This window comes from Lynx canadensis, chromosome C1, assembly GCF_007474595.2.
Source record: "Lynx canadensis isolate LIC74 chromosome C1, mLynCan4.pri.v2, whole genome shotgun sequence".
Lineage (NCBI taxonomy): Eukaryota > Metazoa > Chordata > Mammalia > Carnivora > Felidae > Lynx > Lynx canadensis.
Genome location: NC_044310.1, coordinates 71634766 through 71661252, shown reverse-complemented (window position 1 = coordinate 71661252; position 26487 = coordinate 71634766). Strand labels below are relative to the sequence as shown.

The following is a 26487-nucleotide window of genomic DNA, read 5'->3' as shown; positions in this document are numbered from 1 at the left end:
GAGGTCCCCCACCTGCGCACGGCTCGCTCGCTCCCCGCTCCCTCCGCCGCCTCCGCGAGCCCACTCCTCGTGCGGTGCTCGCCACTACAACCCCCACCTAGGCTGCCGCAAAACCCGAGAGCGCCGGGGTGGGCGCGCGGGCTGCGCGCGGGCCGGCGCCGGGAGCTCTGGGCATGCTCAGTCGCGCGGGCAGGGCTCCGGGCGCGAGCGGGGCTCTTTCTGCATCACATTCATCTGCTGCCAAGGGAAGCCGCCGGGCGCTCGCAGGCTCTGCGCGCTGCCCGCGGGAGGACCCGGCCGCCGCGCCCCCGCCGCCGCCCCGCAGCCTCCTGGAGCCATGGCAGCGCTCGGCCACCCCGCCGCCTTCGGCCGGGCCACCCATGCCGTGGTGCGGGCGCTGCCCGAGTCCCTCTGCCAGCACGCGCTGAGGCGCGCCAAGGGCGACGAGGTGGATTTCGCCCGTGCCGAGCGGCAGCATCAGCTCTACGTGGGCGTGCTGGGCAGTAAGCTGGGGCTGCAGGTGGTGAAGCTGCCAGCCGACGAGAGCCTCCCCGACTGCGTGTTCGTGGAAGACGTGGCCGTGGTGTGCGAGGAGACGGCCCTCATCACCCGACCCGGGGCGCCGAGCCGGAGGAAGGAGGTGAGTGCCCGCCCGGCCACGCGAGGGGCGCGGCCGGGGACGCGCACCGGTCCCTCCCCCGCCGCCCGCGCCCCAGTTGCAGGCGGAATCGCGGAATTGGCCCCCGGGCTAGTTTAAAACTTCTCATTTGGGGGAGAGGGTGTGTCTGAGAGAGAGAGTCAGAGAGAGAAAGAGAGAGAAGTTCATTGTTCACGCCTCCGGGCTGTCGGCACAGCTTGGGTGCCTCCAAGAAGACCCGACTGAGTGTGGTTGTGCGGACTCCGGCAGGTGGGTGGGGTGGGGAATCCACCTCACAGACATTTTTATTTGGAAAGATTAAACAGTGGCAAAGACGATGCAACTCGGAGCGTTTCCGAGGGAGCAGGGGCAGGGAGGGTGGCTGTTCCAGGCGGGCGGGCGGATGCCGGGCGAGGACTCTGGGAGGGGGTGGGGGGCAGCGCCAGTTGGTGACACTGAAGCCCCCTAGCCTTGCCTAGGGTTTTCGGACCAGCGCGGGGCAGATGAACTAAGCGGGTGTCGGCGCCCACAGACCTAGGGCGTCCCGAGTTACTTTTGAGTGGTGAGGAGTGAGTCCAGCAGATTGTAAGGAGAATGGTTTGTTGGTGAGCTGTGAATGATGTGTTCGTGAATAGGCTAGGTGTGAAAAGCTGTACTCAGGGTAGAGTGCTGGGGGTGTGTGTCTGTGTTTAATTAGAAATGGTTGTTTCACAGATTCCATGATCTTTATTCTCTGTGTTTTTTAACTTCTAACAATTAGAGCTTTTTGTGTTCTCAAGGAAAAGAGACTCCTTTAAAATATTGCAGCTTGGGAAAATGGCTGTGATTGCTTTAAACCCGAGGTAGGTTGGTGGAGAGAGACAGAGTGAGAATGGATTTTAAAAAGCCATCTGGCCTGGGATTCCCCTTATTGCCCGGCGCAGAGCCCAGGCTCAAGACTCTCCGTTGCTATTGCATCCAGTGGCATTGCAAGAAGCTGGTGTTTTCTTTCATATCTGGGCGGTTCGGGATTTTTTTCTTCTATTTTGTCTTTATTCAGTTCACATTGGAAATGCCCCCATAGAGCTTATGGTTAAAATATGCTTGTTCTAAGGGCGCCTGGGTGGCTCAGTGGGTTAAGCCTCCGACTTCGGCTCAGGTCATGATCTCAAGCCTCGCATCAGGCTCTGTGCTGACAGCTCAGAGGCTGGAGCCTGCTTCGGATTCTGTGGCTCCCCCTCTCTCTGCCCCTCCCTGGCTTGCTCACTCTCTTTCTCTCTCAAAAATAAATAAACATTAAAACAATTTTTTTTGAATATGCTTATTCTACACATGCTTCGCTAGTTAGTTGATAGAACCATACGTGGGCTGAAAGAATAAGCGTATTCCACTTATTCTTACTGAGACAATTTATCTTTTTTTCCACCCTGCCTTAGCAGAAAACAAAAAGAGTAATGGGTCTTTTTCACTTTACCTTTTTATTTTCTTTGCCACACCTTTGGGTTTGTGAGATGGCCCACTCTATTTTAAACTGATAAGCATGTAACGCCATTTGAATACTTTCTAGTATATCCTAGGCCATATGACACGATTGTGGTTTGTGCTTAAAAGAGTAAAAGATTTCAGAAACCTTTTCAAAATGGTACTCATTTGATGAAAGTAATCCAATTTCCTGTCAACATACTGTCACATATTTAATCATCCATTTCATTTTATTCCTGTAATAAAACCTTCCCAAGTTTGGCCTTCCCAATGCTAAAGTGGGCAGTGATCTTTCTCTGTCAGTTTTTGAAGCATACATTTTGGAACGGCTTCAGTCTTATATCGGTCTCGTGGCCCCCTGCCAGAGGCCACATGGTGTAGTGGGTAGGATCGTCAGACTGCATCCAGTTCTGTGGCCTTGGGTAGTGTCTCTTGCCTCATTTTTCTCACCTGAAAAGTGGACATAATAATACCTATTTCATAAAGTGATTGTAATAAATTTATTAATCTATCTGAAATTTATAGGATAGGACATTTCATGAATGCTGGTTATTATTCACTTAATATTAGGTCATGGAAGATTTGCTTCTTCTTGAGCAGTGAGAAGTCTACTATATAGTGATGTGACATTACAGTGACATTTCTCCTTCCCAGGGCGAAGGGGAGTCATCTGCATACCTTAGGATCCATCCTAATCTGCTTTGTAGCACTTCCTCCCAGCTTGAGTTTCCTGCAGGTACACGTGGTCTCCCAAAAACACCTTTGCCATTGCACATGATCTGAATCAGCAGAGTAGCAGACCTTCCAGCTGGAGAGAGAAATATGGGCAGTTGTATTAGATGGGGTGCTTCTGGAAAGCAGGGCTATGCAGGGTAACTAACACTCTTTGAAACTGCTCACAATACCAGTTTACTGCCTTAGTTGTTGAGTGAATAAATGAATAAATGAAATCCTAACTAGCCGATATTAACAAGCTGATAATAATTACTTCAAGGCCTTCTTTGTACTGTTGTATATATTTTTCATGCGATACTTGACTCTCTGACTGAAATTCCACAACGACTAAGGCATTATTTTAAGATTATTGCCGCTGATATCCTTGCCTTCTGTCTCCTTATTCTCTATTCTGTTCTTCACACTGTGACTAAGCTGGTCTTTCTAAAACTCAAATCTGATCCTGTCCCTGCTACGATGAAACTTCTTGAGGGACCCCTATTAAGCTTTATGAACCCATTGAACTGGACTCTCTTGCTTTTCCATCTTCAGTTGCATCTCTGACCCTACCCCAGGTGCCTACCAACCCTTTGGCTCAAGCCAGCTTCTTTCACTAAAGCTCACCATGCTGTTGCTTTTCTAGGCATAGAAACTGAGAAAATGTCCCTTTTTCTGGGACATTCCGCCTCTTTCCTCTTCTCCATTTTACCTAGCTGTTTCTATTCATGCAGCACTTCTCAGCTTACTGGTATCATTAATATTACTAGCTATTCTCTCTCGGGTGCTTGCCATCTGCCAAACATTGTGTCAGATTTATGTCACAGGTTTCAATGAATGCTCACATCAACTCTTAGATCTCAGCGCTATCATTATTCTTACTTTCAAGTTGATGGAATTGAGGCTTAGACGGATTAAATCATTGGCCAGGATCATAGAGTAGAACCAGTGAAACGAGGATTTGAACTCAGGTCTGTAGGACTCAAGCTCTAGTCACAACCACTGTGATACTAGACAACCAAGTCTAGGGTTGGCTCTCCTTTTATGAGCACCTATGACTCTCTGCACTCCCTTCTGCGGTATTTGTCATACTTTATGATAATGGCCTGGTTTACCTTTCTGTATCCCTCCACTGTTATGAAAACTGTCAGGGCAGGGATCACATCTACATTCTTCAGCATCTTATAACCAGGACCTTGCACACAAGAGTCATGCAGCAAATATCTTTTTGAACAAGTGTGTCCATGACTTTAGGTCAACCTTAGATTTCCCTCCTTATGACATATTTGGTGTTTTGCAAGCATTCTCAATTAATAGAGCCCCAAAAGTTTCATTATAAGTGCAGGTGACTTATAACTGTTTTACTCTTCCTCTCCTTTCCCCTCACTCTGTCTCTTATTATTTTGCTTGTTTTTATAAAAATCCTGAGAAATCCTTCTTTATCAAAGCATCATGTTATATTTAATGACTTTTCTTTCTTGGAAGAAAGGACTGAGAACCGAACTCAAGAAAATACCCCTCTGTGAAAGCAGTGTTTGCCACAATGGGACCTCCCAAGATTAATAAAACACAGACACTATCTGCAGGAAGCTTAAGTTTTAGTGAAGAAAACTGTGTACAGAGTCAGCAAATAATGTTAAGTGTCTCATAATTCTGTGTCTTCATGAATAGGAATATTTTAATGTTTAATACTTTAAAGACAAATAAATTAGCTTTTAGAACTAGTCTTTTTTTTTTTTTTTTAGTTTTTGAGAGAGTGTGTGTGTGCATGCTCATGTATAAGTAGGGGGGGGGGGGGCAAAGGGAGAGGAAAAGAGAGACTCTTTTTCCATGCCCACCGTGGAGCCCGACCAACACAGGCTCCATCTCGTGACTGTGAGATCATGACCTCAGCTGAAATTAAGAGTTGGATGTTTAACCAACTGAGCCATCCAGGCACTCGGAGAACCAGTCATATTTTAAATGAATCCAGCTTAATTTCTGAAGGAAAAAAAGTCAGTTTACAAATGTCAATGTCCCATAAACAAATACTTAAGAGCTAATGTAAGACAAGTGACAGGGTGTGAGAATTGGGTTTTTAAAAAATTAAAAATTTTGGATAAATTATACACTTCTGCAATACCAAAATGAAAAGGTGTAAGAGGATAAATATGCAGTGAAGTTGTCTCCCTGCTCTTGTACGTGACTACCTGGTTCCCTTTCTTAGAGGCAACTTTTAATACCATTTTCTTGATTTTTCCTTCTAGCAGGTTTTTAGTACCTAATAAATGATTAACTGACAAAGGCTACTCAAGCAAAATTGTAAAGTATATCCTGTGCCCTTTAACCCCTCTTTGAGAGTTATTTTATCCTTTACAGGTATCAAGGATTGGTAAGTGGAATATTTTGTCTAGGAGAGAAAAAAACAGAGACTCATTCTCACACTGTGAGAATGGCTTTAATTATCCTTTCCTGGACCATTTGCATTTTTAGGGACCTCTTTAGGAAGGCAGCATAGCACAGTAATAAATCTCAAAAGTGGAATTAGACATTAAGGTAGGGCAGGGAGGTATAAATGGAAAGAGTGAGCAATACATATTTTGATAGAAATTCCCCTTTTATTAGAGCACTTAACTGTTTGGATCTACGTATTTTGGCCCTGGGTATATTCTTTGGTTAGGCTAAAAGCATAACCCTTTTGATCCCAGAGGCAAATTGAATATGAAGCCAATGTCTAATGACTAGCCAACATGTGCCAAGTTATGTGTGTGTGTGAATTGCAAAACATGGTATTGTTATTAGCTCTATTTAAAAGAAGGAAACTGAGGCTTAGGTAACCAGAGTTAAGTAAGTTGTCCAAAGACACACAACTAATAAGTGACAAAACTGAGGTTTTCATGAAAATATGAAGGTCATTTTTGCTTGAAGTGCTTGTAGCCGGTTGTGGTTAATCATAACAGAACATTAAATCAATACAAAACAACTACCTGAATCCCATTTTATACAGCTAACAATACATAATCTCAGTTGGATATTAACGAAGTGAATGTTTTACTTCCGTCATCTCATAAATGAGAGTAGATTATTTTCATTTTAGTTAAAAAATAATTATCTGGTCATTTACATGAAACCCCAGAATTATTTTATTTTATTTTTTTATTATATGAAATTTATTGTCAAATTAGTTTCCATACAACACCCAGTGCTCCTCCCAAAAGATGCCCTCTTCAATGCCCATCACCTACCCTACCCTCCCTCCCACCCCCATCAACCCTCAGTTTGTTCTGTTTTCAAGAGTCTCTTATGCTTTGGCTCTCTCTCCCACTCTAACCTCTTTTTTTTCTTTTGTTTTCCTTCACCTCCCTCATGGGTTTCTGTTAAGTTTCTCAGGATCCACATAAGAGTGAAAACATATGGTATCTGTCTTTGTCTGTATGGCTTATTTCACTTAACATCACACTCTCCAGTTCCATCCATATTGCTACAAAGGGCCATATTTCATTCTTTCTCATTGCCACGTAGTACTCCATTGTGTATATAAGCCACAATTTCTTTATCCATTCATCAGTTGGTGGACATGTAGGCTTTTTCCACAATTTGGCTATTGTTGAGAGTGCTGCTATAAACATTGGGGTACAAGTGCCCCTATGCATCAGTACTCCTGTATCCCTTGATGAAACCCCAGAATTGCCTAGGCACAATTTGTCCAGAATTGTGTTTTTTACCAGGAGGCTGGACGATTGCTTTTTTTAAATGCACACATTTCCTCAAACTTCTTTTTAACATCAGGTGAGAGAACTGCCCTAAGCCATAATTAGAAATTACTCTTACTCTCACCAAGATGGAAAGTGAATGTGCTGGAGGCTCTTTCCATGGCAGCGGATTAATAGTTCGTGATAAACTGTCACCTCCAACTGGATAGAACAACTGCTCCTTTTCAGGATGTTTCTTTTTTGACTCTACTTGGCCTTGGCAATGAATGTTTGGAAATTGATATGTCTTGGAAACTGGAGTACATCTATTATATAATGCAATCTATTCCCATGCAGTTGATCTTGAAAGCCTTGAAAATAAAGAACGTAATGATGAGTAGGGAGTGACTTCTATTAGATACTATTAGCTGAAAATGAGCTTTCTGCAGAGATTCCTAGAATCATTAGAGAATCGTTATAAAACTAAGAAGGCAGAGATGGATCCCTATAATTCAGATATGCTGGAAAATTGCTTTTGCATGTATTTAAATTCTTGTTGAGCTCATATTTCTTCAAAATTAGTTTTATTAGAGTAATGATGTGTATCTATCCATTACTATATGCCTCAACACAGAAAAATGTACTTAAGACTTTCGAACAAATAGATTTACCTTCCATTGATTTTGCCTCATAAATAAATTATTCATGGCCTCTTATGAATCTCACTATAAATTTGGAGATGATTGTTTAAAAACTGAGTGCTGGTTGTTACTTATTTTACTGGCATTTGCTGTTCAACTCTGTAACCACTTCAGAAAGCCTCATTTTCTAACTGGACATGTGGTAGAGTTCATTCCCCGGCTCAAGGGGTATCATAATTAAAGTTAAAATAACTGAAATTTTATTTTATTTTTTTTTTCAACGTTTATTTATTTTTGGGACAGAGAGAGACAGAGCATGAACGGGGGAGGGGCAGAGAGAGAGGGAGACACAGAATCGGAAGCAGGCTCCAGGCTCTGAGCCATCAGCCCAGAGCCCGACGCGGGGCTCGAACTCACGGACCGCGAGATCGTGACCTGGCTGAAGTCGGACGCTTAACCGACTGCGCCACCCAGGCGCCCCATAAAATAACTGAAATTTTAATGAGAGAAAGAGAAGTTTCATTCGTATCTTGTATAGAACATGGCGTGTTGTTCATTCCAGATAGTCAATAAATATTTATTTACCATAAATTAATCCCCAGTGTTCCATCACAATGCTCCCCTCACCTTTGAAGTTAGCTTTTATTGCTTTCCCTAAACTGGTATGAGGTATTAAATCTGTTAGAGTCCTCAGGCCCATTTCATAAGTAGGCACTTTTCATCCAAATGGACAAGCAGGAGTAGTCTCAAACAACAAATCCCATTTAAAATGCATGCATATGATGCCATCCTAGTTCACTTCATCATTGTCAAACAGTTTAATAATGTACATTGTCTTCCTGAAGCTGAGTGCTGAAGGAGCAGTAGTATCACATGGAAAGAATAAATCATCAGACTTTAGACTCCTGTTTCTAAATGTTTAGGTCATCCAAGCAAGTATGACCAGAGGAAAAAGCACAGCAGACTAAAAAGATGAAAGTATACATTATTACAGGGTTGGTTTAAATCACTGTGGGCAAACTTAACTTAGTTTATGTTAGCAAATTAAAGAGAATACAACCTCTAAGCTGCTTTTGCAAGTAGGTGCGCTCATAGGAGTAAATTGTCATTATAGTGAAGATGAATACATCAGTATGTTGCTTTATTTGAATATGTGTGATTAAATAAACGTTTGCCTTAATTAAAAATATGTATTTGATTTCTTTGTTCTTGTTTAAGAAATATTAGAGTTTTCTAATTTGCTTACAGGTCCTGTTCAGATGGGACATGGAGGGTGAGAGAAGGATAAGAGATGTGGAAAAATTGATGGGGCAGTGTTGATAACTTACATTTGTGAGATGAGATGAGGGTTTGATGAATAAAAAATACTGGTTTTTATTCAACCTGAAACATTATACTTGTCCTACTTAATTAACCAATCATATAAACTCATGCCTTGCTAATGATGATCCATTATGAGATGAAGCTGAATTATGAGTGCATGATTGCATTAAAAATGACTGTGCTTTTGAAGGTAAAGCAATAGTAGTTACATGACTCCTGTATGTTTATGCATTCAACAACTGTCTCCTACATGCCAGACCCAACGTATGGTGCTAGGGAGATAGAGATGAATTAGATCTCACTGCTGCCTTCAGGATCTCACAGTTCACCAGGGATGCAGACTGGTGGCAGATGCTTGCAGAACAAGGGGAGAGGTTTCACGACAGAGTTCTGTCTGGTGCTATGGAAACTCTGAGGAGGTATATCTGACCCACACCAGCACTTCTCAGAAGAGATTATTGAGCTAGAAGTAATGGGAGAAGTCAGAGAGGACAGCCTTCCAGAGATAGAGAGCACTATGAAGTAGAATGAGGGTGATACTCCAGTAAAAATTAATTTCATTAATGTTGAAAAGGATGCAGGATTGAAAAAAGCCCACCTATGCCCTCTCAGAACTTTGAGATTTTTGGATCTGTAGCTCCAAGTTCACCAAGAGAACTATATCCTTAACTATTTCCTGTTTGGGGCCTAAAGGGATTTGGTTCCCTAGCACAACCTATTCCTAATTGTCCACTTATTTCTTGAGGTTGCTAGCATGCCATCTTGCAGACGCAGTAATTTTTCCTCTTTGGCCCCAAATTTGTCACATTAGGATGTATCAGGCAAATATGACATCCCATAGTATATAGATATATATAACATTATCCAGTCAAGAGAAAACTATTTCCTCTTTGCTGTCAAAATGTGGTTTTATTTACAAATCTCTCCATCTTGGCAGAGTTGAATTTTGTACATGCTGTGAAAGGCAACGTGGTAGGGATATAACGCCATCCTAGAGGTTGGGGGATGCTGGTTTTGACTTTTTGCCTTGATATGAATATCTAATATTCTTTACAATTTGGAGATGCTCTGCTTTCTTTCTGGATCTCAGGTCATGTTGAGATGGGACATGGTGGGTGAGAGAAGGATAAGAGATGTGGAAAAATTGATGGGGCAATGTTGATAATTTACATTTGTGAGGTGAGATGAGGGTTTGGTGAATAAAAAATACTGGTTTTTATTCAACCTGAGACATTATATTTTGTGCTACTTAACTAACCAATCATAAAACTTATGTCTTGCTAGTGATACTCCATTATGAGATGAAGCTCAATTTACTCTGTTTCAAAAGCTCAGCTTCCTTAACCATTCATAACATACTTGAAAAGTAGTTTTTTTGTATAGAAAGCTTTAGATAAAAGCCATTGGAAGAGTATAATATCCCTAGACCCACACAATTTCTATCATCCCATGACTTTCATCAGTGTCTGCCAGTTGATGTGTCTGTGGCAAACGTGAATCAATGGCCTGAAGAAATGAAGAGCAAGTGGATATGAAATATGTTCTGGAAGCTGTGTTTTTTGCTAGACATGCCCATGGCAGTTCTTTCCTATAAACTCTTCTTACATATGTGTTGACTTCCACTCCTGGTGCTACATTTGGAGCTCTGTTTTCTAAATTTTGACTTTTGTCTTCCAAAACTGCATGTTATTTTTCTGAACAAAGAAAGAAAAAAGATACCCATTTAAATGTAGCTTTTCTGTAGTTACCTATGTATAATTTTTAAAATATAATTTATTGTCAAATTGGTTTCCGTACAATACCCAGTGCTCATCCCAGCATGTGCCTTCCTCAATACCCATCACCCTCTTTCCCCCCTCCCCCACCCCCCATCAACCCTCAGTTTGTTCTCAGTATTTAAGAGTCTCAATGGTTTGCCTCCCTCCCTCTCTGTTTGTAACTATTATTTCCCCATCCCTCCCCCATGGTCTTATGTTAAGTTTCTCAAGATCACACATGAGTGAAAACATATGGTATCTGTCTTTCTCTAACTGACTTATTTCACTTAGCATAGTACCCTCCAGTTCCATCCACGTTGCTGCAAATGGCCAGATTTCATTCTTTCTCATTGCCAAGTAGCGTTCCATTGTATATGTAAACTACATCTTCTTTATCCATTCATCAGTTGATGGACATTTAGGCTCTTTCTATAGCTATGTATAATTTAATATTGTTAACAGTAAGATATTGATGTAATTATTTTTAAAACTTGGAGATATGCTTGTGGTAAACTTGGACATTCTTTGTCTGAAATCATTCAAAGAGCTAAAATTAATAATCTTGGTGCAGTTAAAAGATACTAATGGAAGAAAAACACATCCACTTTATTCTCTTAATTGTTACTTTTTTTTTTTTTTTTTTTTTTGAGTCCTAGGGAACCATCATTTTACAAAGAAAGAACTATAGTTCAGCTTTGGGTCATATTTTAGGTCACTTGTGATATAAACATATTTTCCAATTCAAGAGTTTTCTGTGGAGAAATTATAATCTAGTGGTTTATTTTGAGGTAGTGAAACCATTTTGCTTTTGGTATTCTGACTTGTCTTATGCCATCTTAGTCCTCTAGCAGGGACCCAGGTTTTCCAGCTCAGCTCCTCTTTCTACAAAAAACACAGTGTTGAAAGAGAGAAGTACCCTAGTCACAAAGGGTACTGATTTCATTTTTACATTACGCTCAAACTAAGCATGTCTAAAGCTTTCAGCCTCCCCTAGTCTCCAAGCTTCCGCAGGCCACCCCATGTGAGTAGTTTAACAATGAATAGAGCACAGCTTCAAGACAAGGCTTCTTGTATAGTTGTGTGTGTGTTTTCAAAGTGCTGCTCTCCAGCCATCATAGAGGGGTCATGAAATCAATTCAGTGGGTCATGACTAGCCCTTTTATTTTTATTGTAACAGAATCAATAGAAAATGTCAGAGTGCACTGCAACATAGTAGGATAAATACAGTGTCCTGAAACTTTTTTCATTTTGATACATTTGTGTTTGTATGTATACTAATTACGTATATAAAATACATTCCTTGCTGTAGATAATTGGCAAAAAAAAAAAAAAAAAAAAGTGAAAACCCACTGTATCTCCTTTCAACCAGATTGCACCTTTCAGCCTCTTCATAGAAATTCTGGAGGACCATGCCTGTTGTCCAGTTGGGATCTGGGAATCATGGCAAAAATCCCAAATGTTTATGTATATCAAGTCACATTTTATTTCCATTTACCTAGGTTAGAAATTGAACCTTCTGGCTATTTGGACCCCTGTCCATTCAGGGGAGAAAAAAAAAAACTTACTTGAGGAACATGAGGAGGAGAAAGACTGTCAACTCCACCATTCTCTAGAAACTGATTCTGCCTCTCCTTTGGTAACATTCTAAGCCAGTTAAGGGAAGGTTACATTGATTAAAACAGGCAAGCATGGTTTCCATTTGAATGGGCACCTTTTTCATTTTTTTGAGAGTGGATTCTGTGGTGGCAGCACAGAACTGAACCACAGAGTTCCTTGCATCCAGAGGGGTGACTCCTGACATTTTCCTGCCAGCAGCCTCCAGGTGAAAGCTATCTGCATTGACCCCAGGAAGCCTCAGTGTCTAATGTCAGGATTTCCATTCCACTAGAGATGGAAACTCAGAACACTTTTTTGTTGTTGTTGTTCAAAGAACCCCAGAATATGTCAAAACACAGAATGTCCTAAAACATAATTTTAATGTTCACATCATTTTCAGACCACTGACTAAAGGCCTAGCAGGGACCTTGAAAATCACTGGTTTCACCATTTTTCTTTCACACTTGTGCAACACTGAATAGGTGTAAATCCAGCCTTTACAGAAGAACGCCCAAATGAAATTTAATTTTCTTCCTCAAGTAACCCATTTCAGCAATATTTGTGAGTGTTGGTGCTCATTAAGTATGAGTCATTTGGACTGACATACAGGTTTGAGTTCATTCTGACAAAGTGTATTTGGTTAGGAACAAGTTAGTCTGTGATTACAGGAAAACGGTATCCGATTTTCAATGGTAAACCCCACCCCCACCCCCTTCACAGCTGAGCAGCCTAGTCCTGAGAGTGGAGTGTACTCTCACACCTGCTCTTTTGTCCCCCTCAAAAGGAGTGCTGTCAAGATTTCGGTAAGGGAATGATAATAGAGGCAAACAGTGTGTTGCTGTGACTGGAGAAATTGTGTTTGTAGAAAAGGGGCTTGGAATTGTGCATCTTGGAACTATGTTTACGTGAGAAAAAATGGGTAGTGCAATTGTCATGTCTATGACAACATTTTTCTTTGTGAGCACTGAGCTGGATAACTGAAGCCTCGGAGTGGTTTGCAAGAGAACTGAGGACGAATATTGCTTCTAATCTGGTCCCCAGAGAGAAGCTTCTTGGTGAGGGGGAGAAGGAATGGGGATTTAGGCTGGAACACTTTTTTGAAAGTAAATGACGAAAAACATACAAGACATTGCCCGCTGGCCTCAACGTGGCTGAGGGCTCAATTAGGATTCCATCCACACTCCCTGAAAACACTTGCCTGCCCTGAGGTCAGCCTAATGACTGGAAACTCTGCAAATGTAACAGCTACTGTCCCTTGGACTGTTTTCAACACACAACATATGCACATACAGTTTATACACACTCAGTATCAAGTTGGGATAAAATCAGTTTTCTAACAATGTCTTCCTTGTGTATAATGCTTAGTAGTGATGCAGATCATCAAAACCGATTAGAGAGATTCTTGAGTTACATTATTTTGGTGGACCACTATCCAGGAGAAATATTTTTTTTTAATGAATTCTGCTTTTTCACTGGGCTCTCTCAGCCCAGGATCACCTCTATATCAACCTTCCTTCCTCTTGATGTCACCCCTTTTTAGAGCTGTCAATGGAGGAGAAAGGGTGTATGCAGTTCCTGGAACTTTCTTACCCTCCCTTACCCTCCTCTTGTTGGGGAGTTCCTTTACCACCATGGATTTATCCTCATATTCTGGGTCTGGATAGTGATTTTCATATTGCAAGTTTCAACTCATAGGTGGATCATAAAGTCCACCTAGCAGGTCACTCTACTTTTTGTTTGCTTTATTGCAAACGAACTAGAATTGAAAATACCGGAGCACGTTCGTTACCCATAAGACAGCCAGGTGTCTTTTCATTTACACACATACAAATATATACATGTTCACTAGTGTGTTGTGGGTTGTGATGTAAGATGTATTTGCCATTGAAATCTGCTTATCTAGGAGACCAAGATAAAACTTTAAAAAAGTACTAAAATTACCTTTTATTGATAGTCTTTGCTGTTTGCAGCAACAATAGAATTTTGGCATGTGTCAGAGGCACTGACTTTCATTGAGCAAATAGGCTGTTTGTCTCCTTTTATTACCTAGTAGGAAGGTAAAGCCACTTGTGTAAATGCAGCAAAATGCAGGAGATGGAAAGGAAGGGAAGAAAAGTAAACAGTGTAGGTGGTAGGTTTTGAGTTCTTCTCAGTAAGTAGGTATTTCAAATATTAAGGACTCCTTCACATAAATGCTATAGAGTATTTCCATATTCTTAGACATATCTTCATTTGTACACCAAATTATGATGATGTGTTATTACAGGCCAGGATGGCAGTTGTTTAGAAAGCACACCTGTTATTAAAAAAGCCACATTAGGGACACCTGGGTAGCCCAGTCAGCTGAGTGACAGACTCTGGATTTCGGCTTAGGTCATGATCACATGGTTTGTGATTTTGAGCCCCCACGTTGGACTCCACGCTGACAGTGAGGAGCCTGCTTCAGGATTCTCTGTCTCTCTCTCTCTCTCTCTCTCTCTCTCTCTCTTCCCCTCCCCACTCACAGTCTCCCTCCCTTCCCCCCACCCCAAGAACAAATAAACATTTTTAAAAAATAAATAAAAGGGCCACATTAGAATCCAGTGCATTTTTATGTTTTGTTGACCCCAACCTCACTTCTACCGATTCTACTTTCCCATGCCCCGCACTGATCTGCCCATCGGCATCTTCAGTGTGCCCCACTCCCTAAATCCATCATCACTTGAGGTGCCAGATCATCTCAGGTGCCTCAGTCATTGTCATTCCCAACATGCATACCCCTCACACAAAATCTGGTACCTAGAGACATGTACTTTTAAACTGCCTCAGGAGGCAGACTGATTCCTGTGACATTCCTTGAGCTGTGCTTTTTCCTCCTTTCCATTGCCTTCAGGGGTGGAAGAGGACAGCTATGAATTTAAATTATGGTTCCACTGCTTATTAGCTGTGTAGCCTTGAGCAAGTTGAGCTTCAGTTTCATCCTCTGTAAAAATTGGGGGGGGGGGGTTGACCATCTGTAACTTTGTTAGGATGCCTATATGCATTAACATGTTAAAGTGCCTAGCAGTACTGTGCACAGAGTAGCTCTTCTGTCAGTGATAGTCCCTCCTCTTATGTTATCTGCTTTCTGTATTTCTAGAGAGCTGTCAGTCATTTAAGCCCCTGAGGTGGAGACTGTGCTTTACTCTTGCTACTTTCCACCCTGAAACTAAAGATCTCCATCCCTTTGGCTTCAGCCTTGCTGCCGTAACCCTTTAGACAATAAGACTCTGCCTAGCAATTGGGATTTGTGGCTCTTTTTGCACCCCTATGCTGGCTTAACCTGAAACATGTCAGAAGGTTGGGAATACCATTAGAACATATGCTTGAGCCTGCTTGGGCAGCTGGATCAATCCCCCAACGCCTATGTGGCTACTGTACAGGCAGGTCTGATGAGGGCACTAGCTTTCTCTCCACTTCACTTTTGTAGGAGTAAGTCATCCTTAACTGAATCAAAAGATACTGCCCTTTCCATAATTCTTCTTCATCCCTTGATCTTCTAGGTAAAAGAATACCTAGAGAATCTCTTCCTTTCAATTTACCATTTGATCCTGAACTATTCATTTATGGGTGTTTAGATTTGAATTCACATTTCTAGTATCTGTATATTTAATATGTTTTCCATTTTTAAGGACTTTAAATTTTTATTTTATTAAATTTTTTATTATTACCCTTTTTATTGAAGCATATTTAACATATAATTTTATATTTTAGGTGATACAACATAGTGATTCAACAACTCTATATATTGCACAGTGCTCAAGAGGAGAGTAGCCACTATACAACATTATTACAATATTGCTATTATTATTTTTATTTTAGAATAGTTGACACACAGTGTTACATTAGTTTCAGGTATCCAACATAGTGATTCAACAAGTCTATATGTTATGCTATGCTCACCACAAGTGTAGCTACCATCTGTCACCAGTGTTCTTACCATACTATTGACTGTATTCCCTATACTGTACCTTCTTTCCCTGTGAATTATTCATTCCTTAAGTGGAAGCCTATGTCTTCCACTCCCTTTTACCCATTTTGCCATCCCTCTACTCTCCTTTCTGGCAAACATCAGTTTGTTCACTGTATTTATGGGTCTTTTTCTGCTTTGGGTTTGTTGTTGTTGTTGTTGTTGTTGTTCATTTGTTTGGTTTTTTAGATTCCACATATAAATGAAATAATGTGGTATTTGTTTTTGTCCGACTTACTTCATTTATCATGAATGATACCCTCCAAGACCATCTGTGTTCTCACAAATGGCAAGATCTCATTCTTTTTTATGACAGAATAATATTCCATTATATATACACACATACACACATATACATTATATACATTATACACACACACACACACACACACACACACACACACACACCTTCTTTATCCATTCATCTGTTGGTGGTGACTTGGGTTGCTTTTATATCTTGGCTGTTGTAAAGCTGCAATAAACATAGAAGTGTGTATATTTTTTTTGAATTAGCATTTTCATTTTCTTTGGGTAAATAGCCAGTAGTGGAATTACTGGATTATATGGTAATTCTATTTTTAATTTTTTGAGGAATTCAACTGCTTTTCACAGTTGCTGCACCATTTTACATTCCTATCAACTGTGAAGCAAGAATTCCTTTTTCTCCACATCCCTGTCAATACTTGGTATTTCTTGTCTTTTTTGGTCTAGCCATTCTGATATCTTATATTGTGGTTTTGATTTGCATTTCCCTGATGATTACTGATGTTGAGCATCTTTTCACGTATGTGTTGGCCATCTGTATGTCTTCTTTGGAAAAAGGTCTGTTTAGGTTCTCTGCCCATTTTTTTGATCAGAGTATTTGTGTTTTGGTGTTGAGTTATATAGGTGTATATCTTGGATATTAACTCCTTATCAGATATATAATTTGCAAATATCTTCACCCATTCAGTAAGTTGCCTTTTTGTTGTTGATGGTTTCCTTTGTTGTGCAAACCAAAATAAAAAGCTTGAGCACATTGAGCATGATGTTAGCTGTGGGTTTTTTATATGTGGCCTTAATTATGTTGAGGTATGTTTTCTCTAAACCCACCACTTTTTTGAGAGTTTTTATCATGAATGGATGTTGAATTTTGTCAGATGTTTTTTCCGCCTGTATTAAGATGATCATGTGATTATTATCCTTAATTTTGTTAATGTGGTGTGCTACATGGATTGATTTGCAAATATTGAACCATCCTTGCATCCCTGGAGTAAAATCCACTTAATCATAGGGAATGATTTTTTTAATGTGTTGTTGAGTGTGGTTTCTTAATATTTTGTTGAGGATTTTTACATCTATGTTCTTCAGGGCTATTGCCCTGTAGTTTTTGTTTGTTTTGGGGTTTTTTTTTTTTTGGTTTTGGGGAGGTTTTTGGCAGTGTCTTTGGTTTTGGTATTGGGGTGATACTGACCTTATAGAATGTATTTAGAAGCCTTCCTTCCTCTTATGTTTTTTGGAATAGTTTGAGGAAAATTGGTATTGACTCTTCTTTAAATGTTTGGTAAAATTCACTTGTGAATCCATCTGATCCTAGACTTATGTTTTTTGGGAGTTTTTTAATTACTGATTGATATGTTCACATTTTGTATTTCTGATTCAGTTTTGGAAGATTGTATGTTTCTAGAAATTTTTGCATTTCTGCCAGGTTGTCTCAGTTATTGGTGTATAATTTTTTGTGACAGTCTCTTATAATCCTTTGTATTTCTGTGGTGTTGATTGTTACTTCTGTCCTATTTCTGATTTATTTATTTATTTATTTGGGTACTCTATTTTTTCCTTTAAGAACTTTAAAAATTCTTCTTTCATTGCAAGGTGAAATTACACCTGGAAATGAGTCTTGGTTTCACTTCTCAGTTATATCATCTTTGGCAATTCACAAGTTTTAGTTTCTACTGAAATATTTCTTCTTCCCAAGGATGTTGAAGACCAAAGTATACTGAATACTATGATGCCTTATACAAATGTGATTACACTAGTAACATTGTTATGGTAAATGATAGACTGTACATAATGATTACAGTAACTTTAGTACTTATGGACTAGAGATGACTAGCTTATTCTTGAAGATGTCTCTGACTAGATCTGAGCAGTGTCACTTGCACTGTGACCACTAAGCCCTGATACCCTTTTAGGAGGAGCCCTGATAGAGGCACTCTTAAAAAGCTTTAGTCAACTCTAAAGACCCAGATCTACTCTGGAAACTCTGAACTCAGACAGATAAACTTTGGGTACAGTTTTGTCATTCTGTAAAAAAAGATAGCATGCCTCTTATTCATTTAATTGTTATTGAGTGCCTGCTGTATGTAAAACTGATAGAGTAAACAAATATGATGCCCAGCCCAGTGGAACCTTATCAGGGAGTCTAAGTGGGGAGATAACCATAAAATAAACAATCACAAATATATGCATATTTAAAAACAGTAAATACTGTAAAGGAAAAGGATGTTTTACTTCATAAGGTTGTAAAAATAAGAGACCTTTGCTGGAAAGGACTTGAGTATCAGTTTTTACATACACCTCTTATTAAATAGTAGGTAGTAAATGTTCATTGATCAAATGATAAAGAACTGGTCTAATATAATGTTACCAGAGACACTCCTTAAGTCAGTAAAGAGGTAGATTGGCATTGAGGGGGCACCTGGACTAGGAAGTCTTAAAACGTCTCTACTTAAAAGCTGTATAGCTAAGAGCTAGCAGATGATTGCTGTGGACTTTAGGATTCCCATCTGTTAACTGGGGATAATGCTGCTCTTTGTCATCCTCTATTGTCTTGAGCTTTATTTTTTTTTTTAATTTTTTTTTCAATGTTTTTTTTTTTTTATTTACTTTTGGGACAGAGAGAGACAGAGCATGAACGGGGGAGGGGCAGAGAGAGGGAGACACAGAATCGGAAACAGGCTCCAGGCTCTGAGCCATCAGCCCAGAGCCCGATGCGGAGCTCGAACTCAAGGACCGCGAGATCGTGACCTGGCTGAAGTCGGACGCTTAACCAACTGCGCCACCCAGGTGCCCCGTATTGTCTTGAGCTTTAAACAGAGAAGTGGGGGTTCCTAGGTGGCTCAGTTGGTTAAGTGTCTGACTCTTGATTTAGGCTCAAGTCATGATCTCATGTTCATGGGATCAAACCCCATGTCGGGCTCTGTGCTGACTGTGCAGAGCCTGCTCTGGGTTCTCTCTTTCCGTCTCTCTCTGCCCCTCTCCCACTCATGCATACACCTGTGCAAATGTTCTCTCTCTCAATAAATAAATAAACTGTAAACTTAGCACCTGTAGGAATTGGGCCACAGCCTGCCCTGCCACAACATCACAACATCTGGAGATGGGTCCCTAGTCCCACAGTCCTCTCTGTAGAAATCTTAGAACCAGCTCTTGAGGGAGTCCCGTAGCTTGCCTGATGTGGGTCTCAGACCTTTGATAGCAGGATCTATAGTAATGGCACTGCGTATGGCTAGCTTTTTGCCACGTGTTAAAGGATTACCTATTTTATGGAATTTCTAGGGAGAGCCCTCTGTTAGACCCAGGAGACTAATTGTGTGAGAATATGCACCCTATTAAAGAGTTTGGGAGCTAGATGGGTTTCAAGAACACATGTAACCACCACTTATTGTGTACTATGCTTGCTGCTTTGTCTACCCCACTTCATCTTACCCATACAGTTTCCCCCATTCTATGAATGGAGAAACTGAGGAGAGGCTATATGACTTGCTTAAGGTCACATAGTTACTAAGTAGTGAAACTGAGATAGACAGCCTGGTGTTTCTGACTCCAGGGCCTGAGCATTTGGCCACTATACTACAGAAAACACACAAGCAGCCATGCCAACCATTAGAGGATTTGGGTTAGCGAGACCCTCCCTGTTGATATAAAAACCAAAGTCACAGGTTTGATATCTCCAAAGGGCAATTGTCTAATCCACCAGTGAGGGCACCAAGAAGAATGAGAGACAAGGGATTCTGTGGCTGAAGACAAGGTTTCAGCTCAGCAACTACCTATCCTTCTATCCCTCTACCCCCTAATCCATGATGCTAGCCCAGAAACCTTGCCCACCTAGGAGAATCACAGAAGCTGACCAGCATCTCCAGCCATGGACTTAGTCTGGGCTTGATATTTGTTGGCAAGGTTCCTCACCAAATAGTTAAGCAACCCATGTAGAACCTTGATCTTAACTTACAAACACAGAAAGGCATGCTGAGTAAGAGTCTGAATAGGAATCCTAAGATGGCCCCAGCTCAAGGAAGGAAACTCCCCTGGCTCTCTAGAGTAAAAAACAAGGGTTAATTCTATCCATACACCCACACTAACTCTTGCTCAGTCTTCCTGGAGACAAATCAAAGGAAAAATTATGTGAGTTATGCATGAAAGAGACAGATTATCACTTTTATTGACACAGATGTTATTCTAACTCTGTGTGTGTCTCAGCTGACCCCAGGTCAACAATACAAACAATAATTAACACAAGCAGGCTGCAAACCTGTCTCATTCCTGTGCACCTGAGTTTTAGTTGAAGGAGCAGGGATACACATAGAAGCATGCCTGGATCTTACTGTCTTTGTATCTTAGAAGAGGGAGGGTAGGATGACATGCCTGGCTTTAGGTTCCAGCATCCCTTAACCCCATTAACTAAGACACTTGACTTCTGAGATGGCTTAGTTAAGCCATTGGCTCCTTACCCTTCCTCTCTCTCCAGTCTTGCTCTTGGGACTAGTGTAACCCATATTTAATAAAATGAATACATTACCCACACTGTACAGCTCTGATTTTGTTCTTTTGAATATTCCTTCTCCCCTCTGTAGAGGACTTGAGTCCTGGCCTTGTACTCCATCCCCATGGGGACTTGCCTCTGGACTGCTCTGACTTCTGCACCCCGCAGTGTCCATCTCTCCACCACCATCACACATTTTTCCTAACCCTCGACCTCACCACCCACTTGTTCCTGCAACCATGCTTTCTGGATATCCATTCTGTCCACCTGCGTAGATTTCTACCTACCAAATGTGTGTCTCTTCGTGCCTGGAACTAATTTTCAGGTTTATAGGTTCCTTCCAGTGCAACCTGTCTTCTCCTGGTTAATCCTTTCCCCCACAACAAACAACAGCATAATAGCATTATCATGTGTTTATTGTGCATCAGCACTTTAAATCCATCCTTCTCATCAGCAGCCTTGGTCTTGTTCCTAACTCTTGGAACAATCTGGCTATTAGCTGAGGAATTTAGAAGACTCCTTAGTCAATAGGTCAATAGTCAGTAGTGAGTCAACCTCATCATTTCTGCTGTTGGCCTTGTTCTGACATGACCCTTGCTTAAGTTGTGCCCCAGTTCCATTAACTGCATTTATATATTGATACCCTTTGCTGATTTCCTGCCTGGATCCCCGGTGAAAGACTTCAAGACTGACCTACAGTCCTATATGGGAGGCCTCCTTAAGCTAACTGCCAAACCCTTTGGCTCCATGTTGTGCCAGCCTTCTCATATATCTGCCTGGTAAATGTCAGGCCAGACACGAGCCTGCCTTATGCTGGGGTGAGCCCATCAGCATGCTCCCTTTTGCTGGAGTCTCTGATGCCACTGCCATTATGACGCTTCTTCCTTCTACTCACAGTTAGAACCATCCCTGGTCACTGGTCTTGCCCTGGGGGACCATTCTGCTCTCTGGACCTCAGATGGAACACATGCTCTTATATTTTAAAGTATCTGTTAGGTCCAACCTATTGGGAAGTTTAGGGTAACATGACTTAACTAGGGCACACTCTTAATTTTCCTTCTCCCTTCCCACCTCCTATAGTAATTAGCTATCAATAAATGCTACTTTTCTGACTCAATTTAACAAATCAGTCTGTTCTTGGAATTCTCACTAAACTGACTTTAGTATGATTTAGTAAAATGGCATTTGCTGGTAGGAAAGTAATCTTACAGTGTTTAATTAAGCAGATTAAAATGTGATTATCTCAATTGTCAAAACTGTTTTTGTAGATTTCCTGTGTTTTCTGTTGTTTTCTGTAAAAGAAAGATTATTCACATTATTGTAATTCCATACAGTGCAAAACTAGAACAAAGGAAGTGATGCAAATCCTTTAGCAGAAAGGTCATTTGAGTCATTGGAGTGTCCTGAACCATAGAGGGCACTTAGAGCCATTGTTGATGCACAGCACATTTCTTCAGATTATGACACCACTCATTTATGTAGAGGTTTTTCATGTGAATATTGACACTCGAGACATACACTTGTAAACAAAGGCAGGTAGTGTGAGGAGGAAGTGAATCCTTTGTAGAACTCTAAAATAAGCCAGATCCTCAGAACATCTCACTCTTAATAATTCCTGACATTCTTTATCTTTTAGAACAGAGAGGATGGGGAGAATTAAAAAGTAGGATTAGCAATGCTAGAAACGTGAATTCTGATTGATGATCCAGGATAACAACTTCAAACTAACAGATCTTGATGTTCTCACAAGAAAGGATGATGAAGATTCTGGCTCCCAATCACAATTGGTCGATATTTGTTGCTGAATACAGCACTGCACAAGCTCTCCATGTCTTCCTTGGGTTAGAGAAAGTGATGAATTCAGGGGCACAGCTGGCTTGTTTTGATGATTGACTGTGAGGAAAGAGGGTAATTTTGCAAAAGAGAAATCTTTCCAGAGTTTCCATTGAGGATTAGCCTGTTGAAATTCAGAGAACAAAGGCCGTGTAACTTTTGGTTAGCATTTTGCATAACTCAGAGTGACTAAATCTACAATTCCTGGTAACTCAATTTGAATCTTTGGCAAGCTTTGGAACTAGATAGGGAGCTATCAGATCTACCTCCAGGCTAAGATTAGCAATCATATTACTGGGTCAATGATTTTGCATTCTAGTCAGATTATTTAGATTGTTAAAAATCAATCATGTCTGCTGAATGAAAAAGGAGGAAATTGTAAGAATATACTCAAACTGAAATCCCAAAATCATTTGGAACATGGAATCCCTCTTTTCCTCATGCTCTCTCTTTTCTCTCTGGGTCTGCTGCATCCTATCATGTTTTCTAATAACTTTAGCTTGCTTGTGGTCCAGAATTACCTTATATCCCCTTAACGTAGCTGCTGTATCAATGTAACTCAAATTTCTATTTCTCCGTTTCCAACTCCCAAAGGGGGAGTCTCATGGCCCATATTAATTTTTTGAGCCAGGCAACCAAGCAGGTAGGTAGTTGGCCAGCCTGAGAATAGACTAGTTTTGTGTCAGGTGCCCATTATTGGTTCATTCAGCTGTGTTTTAGGGTCAAAGACCAGAGTAGGTTTGCTCAGAGCAGCAGAGTCTGTAGACAGGGCAGATTCAGGCATATAAATAGGCAGTGGTTGGTGTCTCATATATGACTAGCTACCACCTGCTTTAAGTGAATCTGAACACTAAACTGTAGTGAACGAAAAGTGCTCTGGATGAGGAGACCCCAGTCTGGTCTTTTTTCCTTTTGAATTTTTAAATTCAATGAAGATGACCTCCTTTTCTCTCCTGGTGAAAGGTGGCCTGTCCTATATCCCTTCTCTCCTGCCTCCAAGTGAAAATTAAAACATAATATAAAAAACTATTGCTGCAAAGAGAGTGGCAACTGAGAAGGAGAAGAGCAAATGGGAAGAGAGAAGGAGAAAGAGAGTGGGGGAAGAACTGACTAGAGATGGGATCTTCACTTTGCACCCATAAACTTAATACATTTCCATGACGCTAAGCCATAAACTAGATGATTAGGGCTGACGCTGGGAGGTTTGAAGGAGATGGAGAGGGAGGGAGATGGAGTTTAAATAAGGGCGGAAGAATATGAAGGAGACAGTTTGGGATATGGGGCCTTAGTAGGTGGAAATTCCACCTTGGTGTCTTTGAAGTGTGATTGCCCAAGGATAGGATGAAAGGGGGACTAGAAACGAAGGTGAACCAGTGAGCAGGGCTGGCTTTCATCTTTCCCTCTTTCTGAAAGCACTCCAGGAGCCAAGTTCATGAGCAATCTCTAGGGCCCAGGGCTCAGCATGAGTGTCTCAATTTCTAACCAGCCCCAAAAGAGATGCACCAGACAACAAGCATCTGGGTATTCCAGACATCTTTACTGGGCTGCAATGTTTCGGTTTGCCATTGTAACAAATGGCCAGAGTTGCAGATGACATTTAACTGTTGGGAAAGATTTATTTGACTTTAAAATGTAACCTGATCTTTTCAATTAGCATATCCCCTTTGGGAAGGAGAAAAGAACCTTTTTATTCTTTGGTGTATCTTCACTTGCTTTTTTTTTAATTTTTAATGTTTATTCAATTTTGAGAGACAGAGAGAGACAGAGCATGAGCAGAGGCAGGGACAGAGAGAGGGAGACACAGAATCCCAAGCAGGCTCCAGGCTCTGAGCTGTCAGCACAGAGCCTGACACGGGGCTTGAACCCACAGAACCTGAGCTGAAGTCAGACACTTAACTGACTGAGCCACCCAGGCACCCCTTAACTTGCTTCTAACATTAACCATCTCTGCAATTTGATATCCTATGGTCTGGCCTGCAAAACCACATATATCAAGCTTCCTAAATATTTGGTCTTGAATGCAGGGCTTACATTGCACATATCAGTAATCTTTTACCTTTCTTTCTTGGTGATTAAAAAACAGGGCCTACTGAACTCCTGAACTCATTCTACTAACGTAGCTCAGATGCCTTATTCCTTGAAACTTTCATAGATTCTTAGAGTTATTGTGTCCCCTATACTTGGGTCAGCACATACACTCTTACCGTAGTTACCTATTTGCATGATGTTCTCCCTCAGTAATCCACAAACTCCTTTCCTGTAGATGCCTTATTCCTTGAAACTTTCATAGATTCTTAGAGTTATTGTGTCCCCTATACTTGGGTCAGCACATACACTCTTACCGTAGTTACCTATTTGCATGATGTTCTCCCTCAGTAATCCACGAACTCCTTTCCTGTATCACCACTTCTCATTTTTTTCACTTCTGAGCTTCCAGCCCTGAGCACAATAACTGGTACACAGTAGATGCTCAATGAATGTTCATTGAATTGAGTAGACTGTGTTCAATACAGTTTAGCGTGCATAATATTCTTGGGAGCCATTCTGTAAGGCCATGCAATAGGTGACAACTTTGGTGTGGTTGGAAGAACAAAGGAGTTGGAATCAAGACACCTGTGTTCAAGCCCTCACCTTGTTCTTTACGGATATGTGGCTTTGGTCACAGTCTCCCTGAACTTTGCATGTAAAATACAGATAATGATTCCTGCTCCTTAAGGCTTTTGTGAAGAAGAAATTTTAAAAAATATGGAAAGTCTCTGTAATGTTAAAGTGCTATATATAAACATGATATCATCAAAAGATAACATCCTTCTGAAAATTCAGAAAATATTCCCCCTTAGATATGTGGTTCAAGACAGACCTTTATTCTGTAGCAGACCAGCTACCTTTATTCTGTATACAGACCAGCTCTGTAGCAAACATGTCATAGAGTTAAAAGCTATACTGTTGTGAGAATAATAAATACGAAGCATCTAGTATAATGCCTAGCATATAGTAATCATTCAGTGAATGATAGCTATCATTACTGTTTTCACCCCTACTGTTATTAGGATAATGTAGCATTTCCTCAGCTGGCTGGCTCAGAGGAAAGCAGTTGGGCTATCAAAGAAGGGTAATGAATCTTCAGTCCTCGTACAGTTCTATAACCCTCTATTTCTGAACGAGCATCTGATTTCTTGTCTTCTTTAAACTCTGATTTTCACTTGTGTACTGTAGGATGGCTTCAAGCTCAGAGAAGAGGAGCTCTAAAAATTCAGGTGAGCATAGCTATTCTCTTGAGCATGCACTTTAATTCTCTCATTATCTGTTTGTCAGATAGCAGAACCTCTACTGAGAATGGCAAGGCTATAAAAATGTCTGCATTTATCTACAAAGCCAATATCCTACTTTATTTGGAAGTTGAGGTGGAGATGGAGACCTTTCAAGTACTTGATGCCATTGAGCCTTGTTAATTTGTGAAAGGGTTTTGTACTTGCCCTCTTTTTTTTTTTTAACCATTCTTAATTTTCCAGTCCTACTTTCTTGTTGGCTTCAAATGTGCTCACGAGAGTCCTGCCAGCTTTAGTTGGAAGGAATATATTTCCGAGCTTAGTTGGACATCAGTTTTTTTTGGGCCCTGCCCAGACTTTTGACAGAGAAGGTAGTGTTAAGGGGGTTGATGGTGTCTAGACAGTAAAATCAGAAACTGTGTAATTTATGTTCTATTACAGACATCCACTTCCCGGATTGGAAAAAGGAAACTGGTTTTTATCTAAGGAAGTTACATTAAAAACCAAAGCCCCTGGGTATTTCTGACCTATGAAAAGTTGAAGCTTGGATAGTTTTATATAACATTCTTTAGTCCCTTCAAAGACAAGAGTTATTGAGAGTATTACTGTGTAGAAGAGAATTAAAACTTCTAAGTTCCAGGAGACAGTTTGTAGAACTATATAGTGATCCTTTGCTGCTGCTTACCACAGGTTGAACCCCTATAAACTCACAGTGCAGTTTAGGTATTGCACATCAGTTTTAGAGGGATGTGGGAAAGTTAGAGAGGAGAAAGGCTAATAGCCAAAGATGGTGGAGTTGTTCAGACCTGTAAAGAAGATTGCAGATCTGACTCAGGAATTTAAAAAAAAAAAAAAA

At 40.8% G+C, this 26487-nt stretch overlaps 1 protein-coding gene across 1 annotated transcript in view; it reads left to right on the top strand.

The window, feature by feature from the left end:
* The first annotated feature begins 337 nt into the window (after positions 1–337).
* DDAH1 (dimethylarginine dimethylaminohydrolase 1) overlaps positions 338–26487 on the top strand; it is a 135482-nt gene continuing 109332 nt past the window's right edge. Inside the window, 1 exon segment of the mRNA XM_030323650.1 lies at positions 338–640. Coding sequence (XP_030179510.1) covers positions 338–640 — 303 coding nt within the window.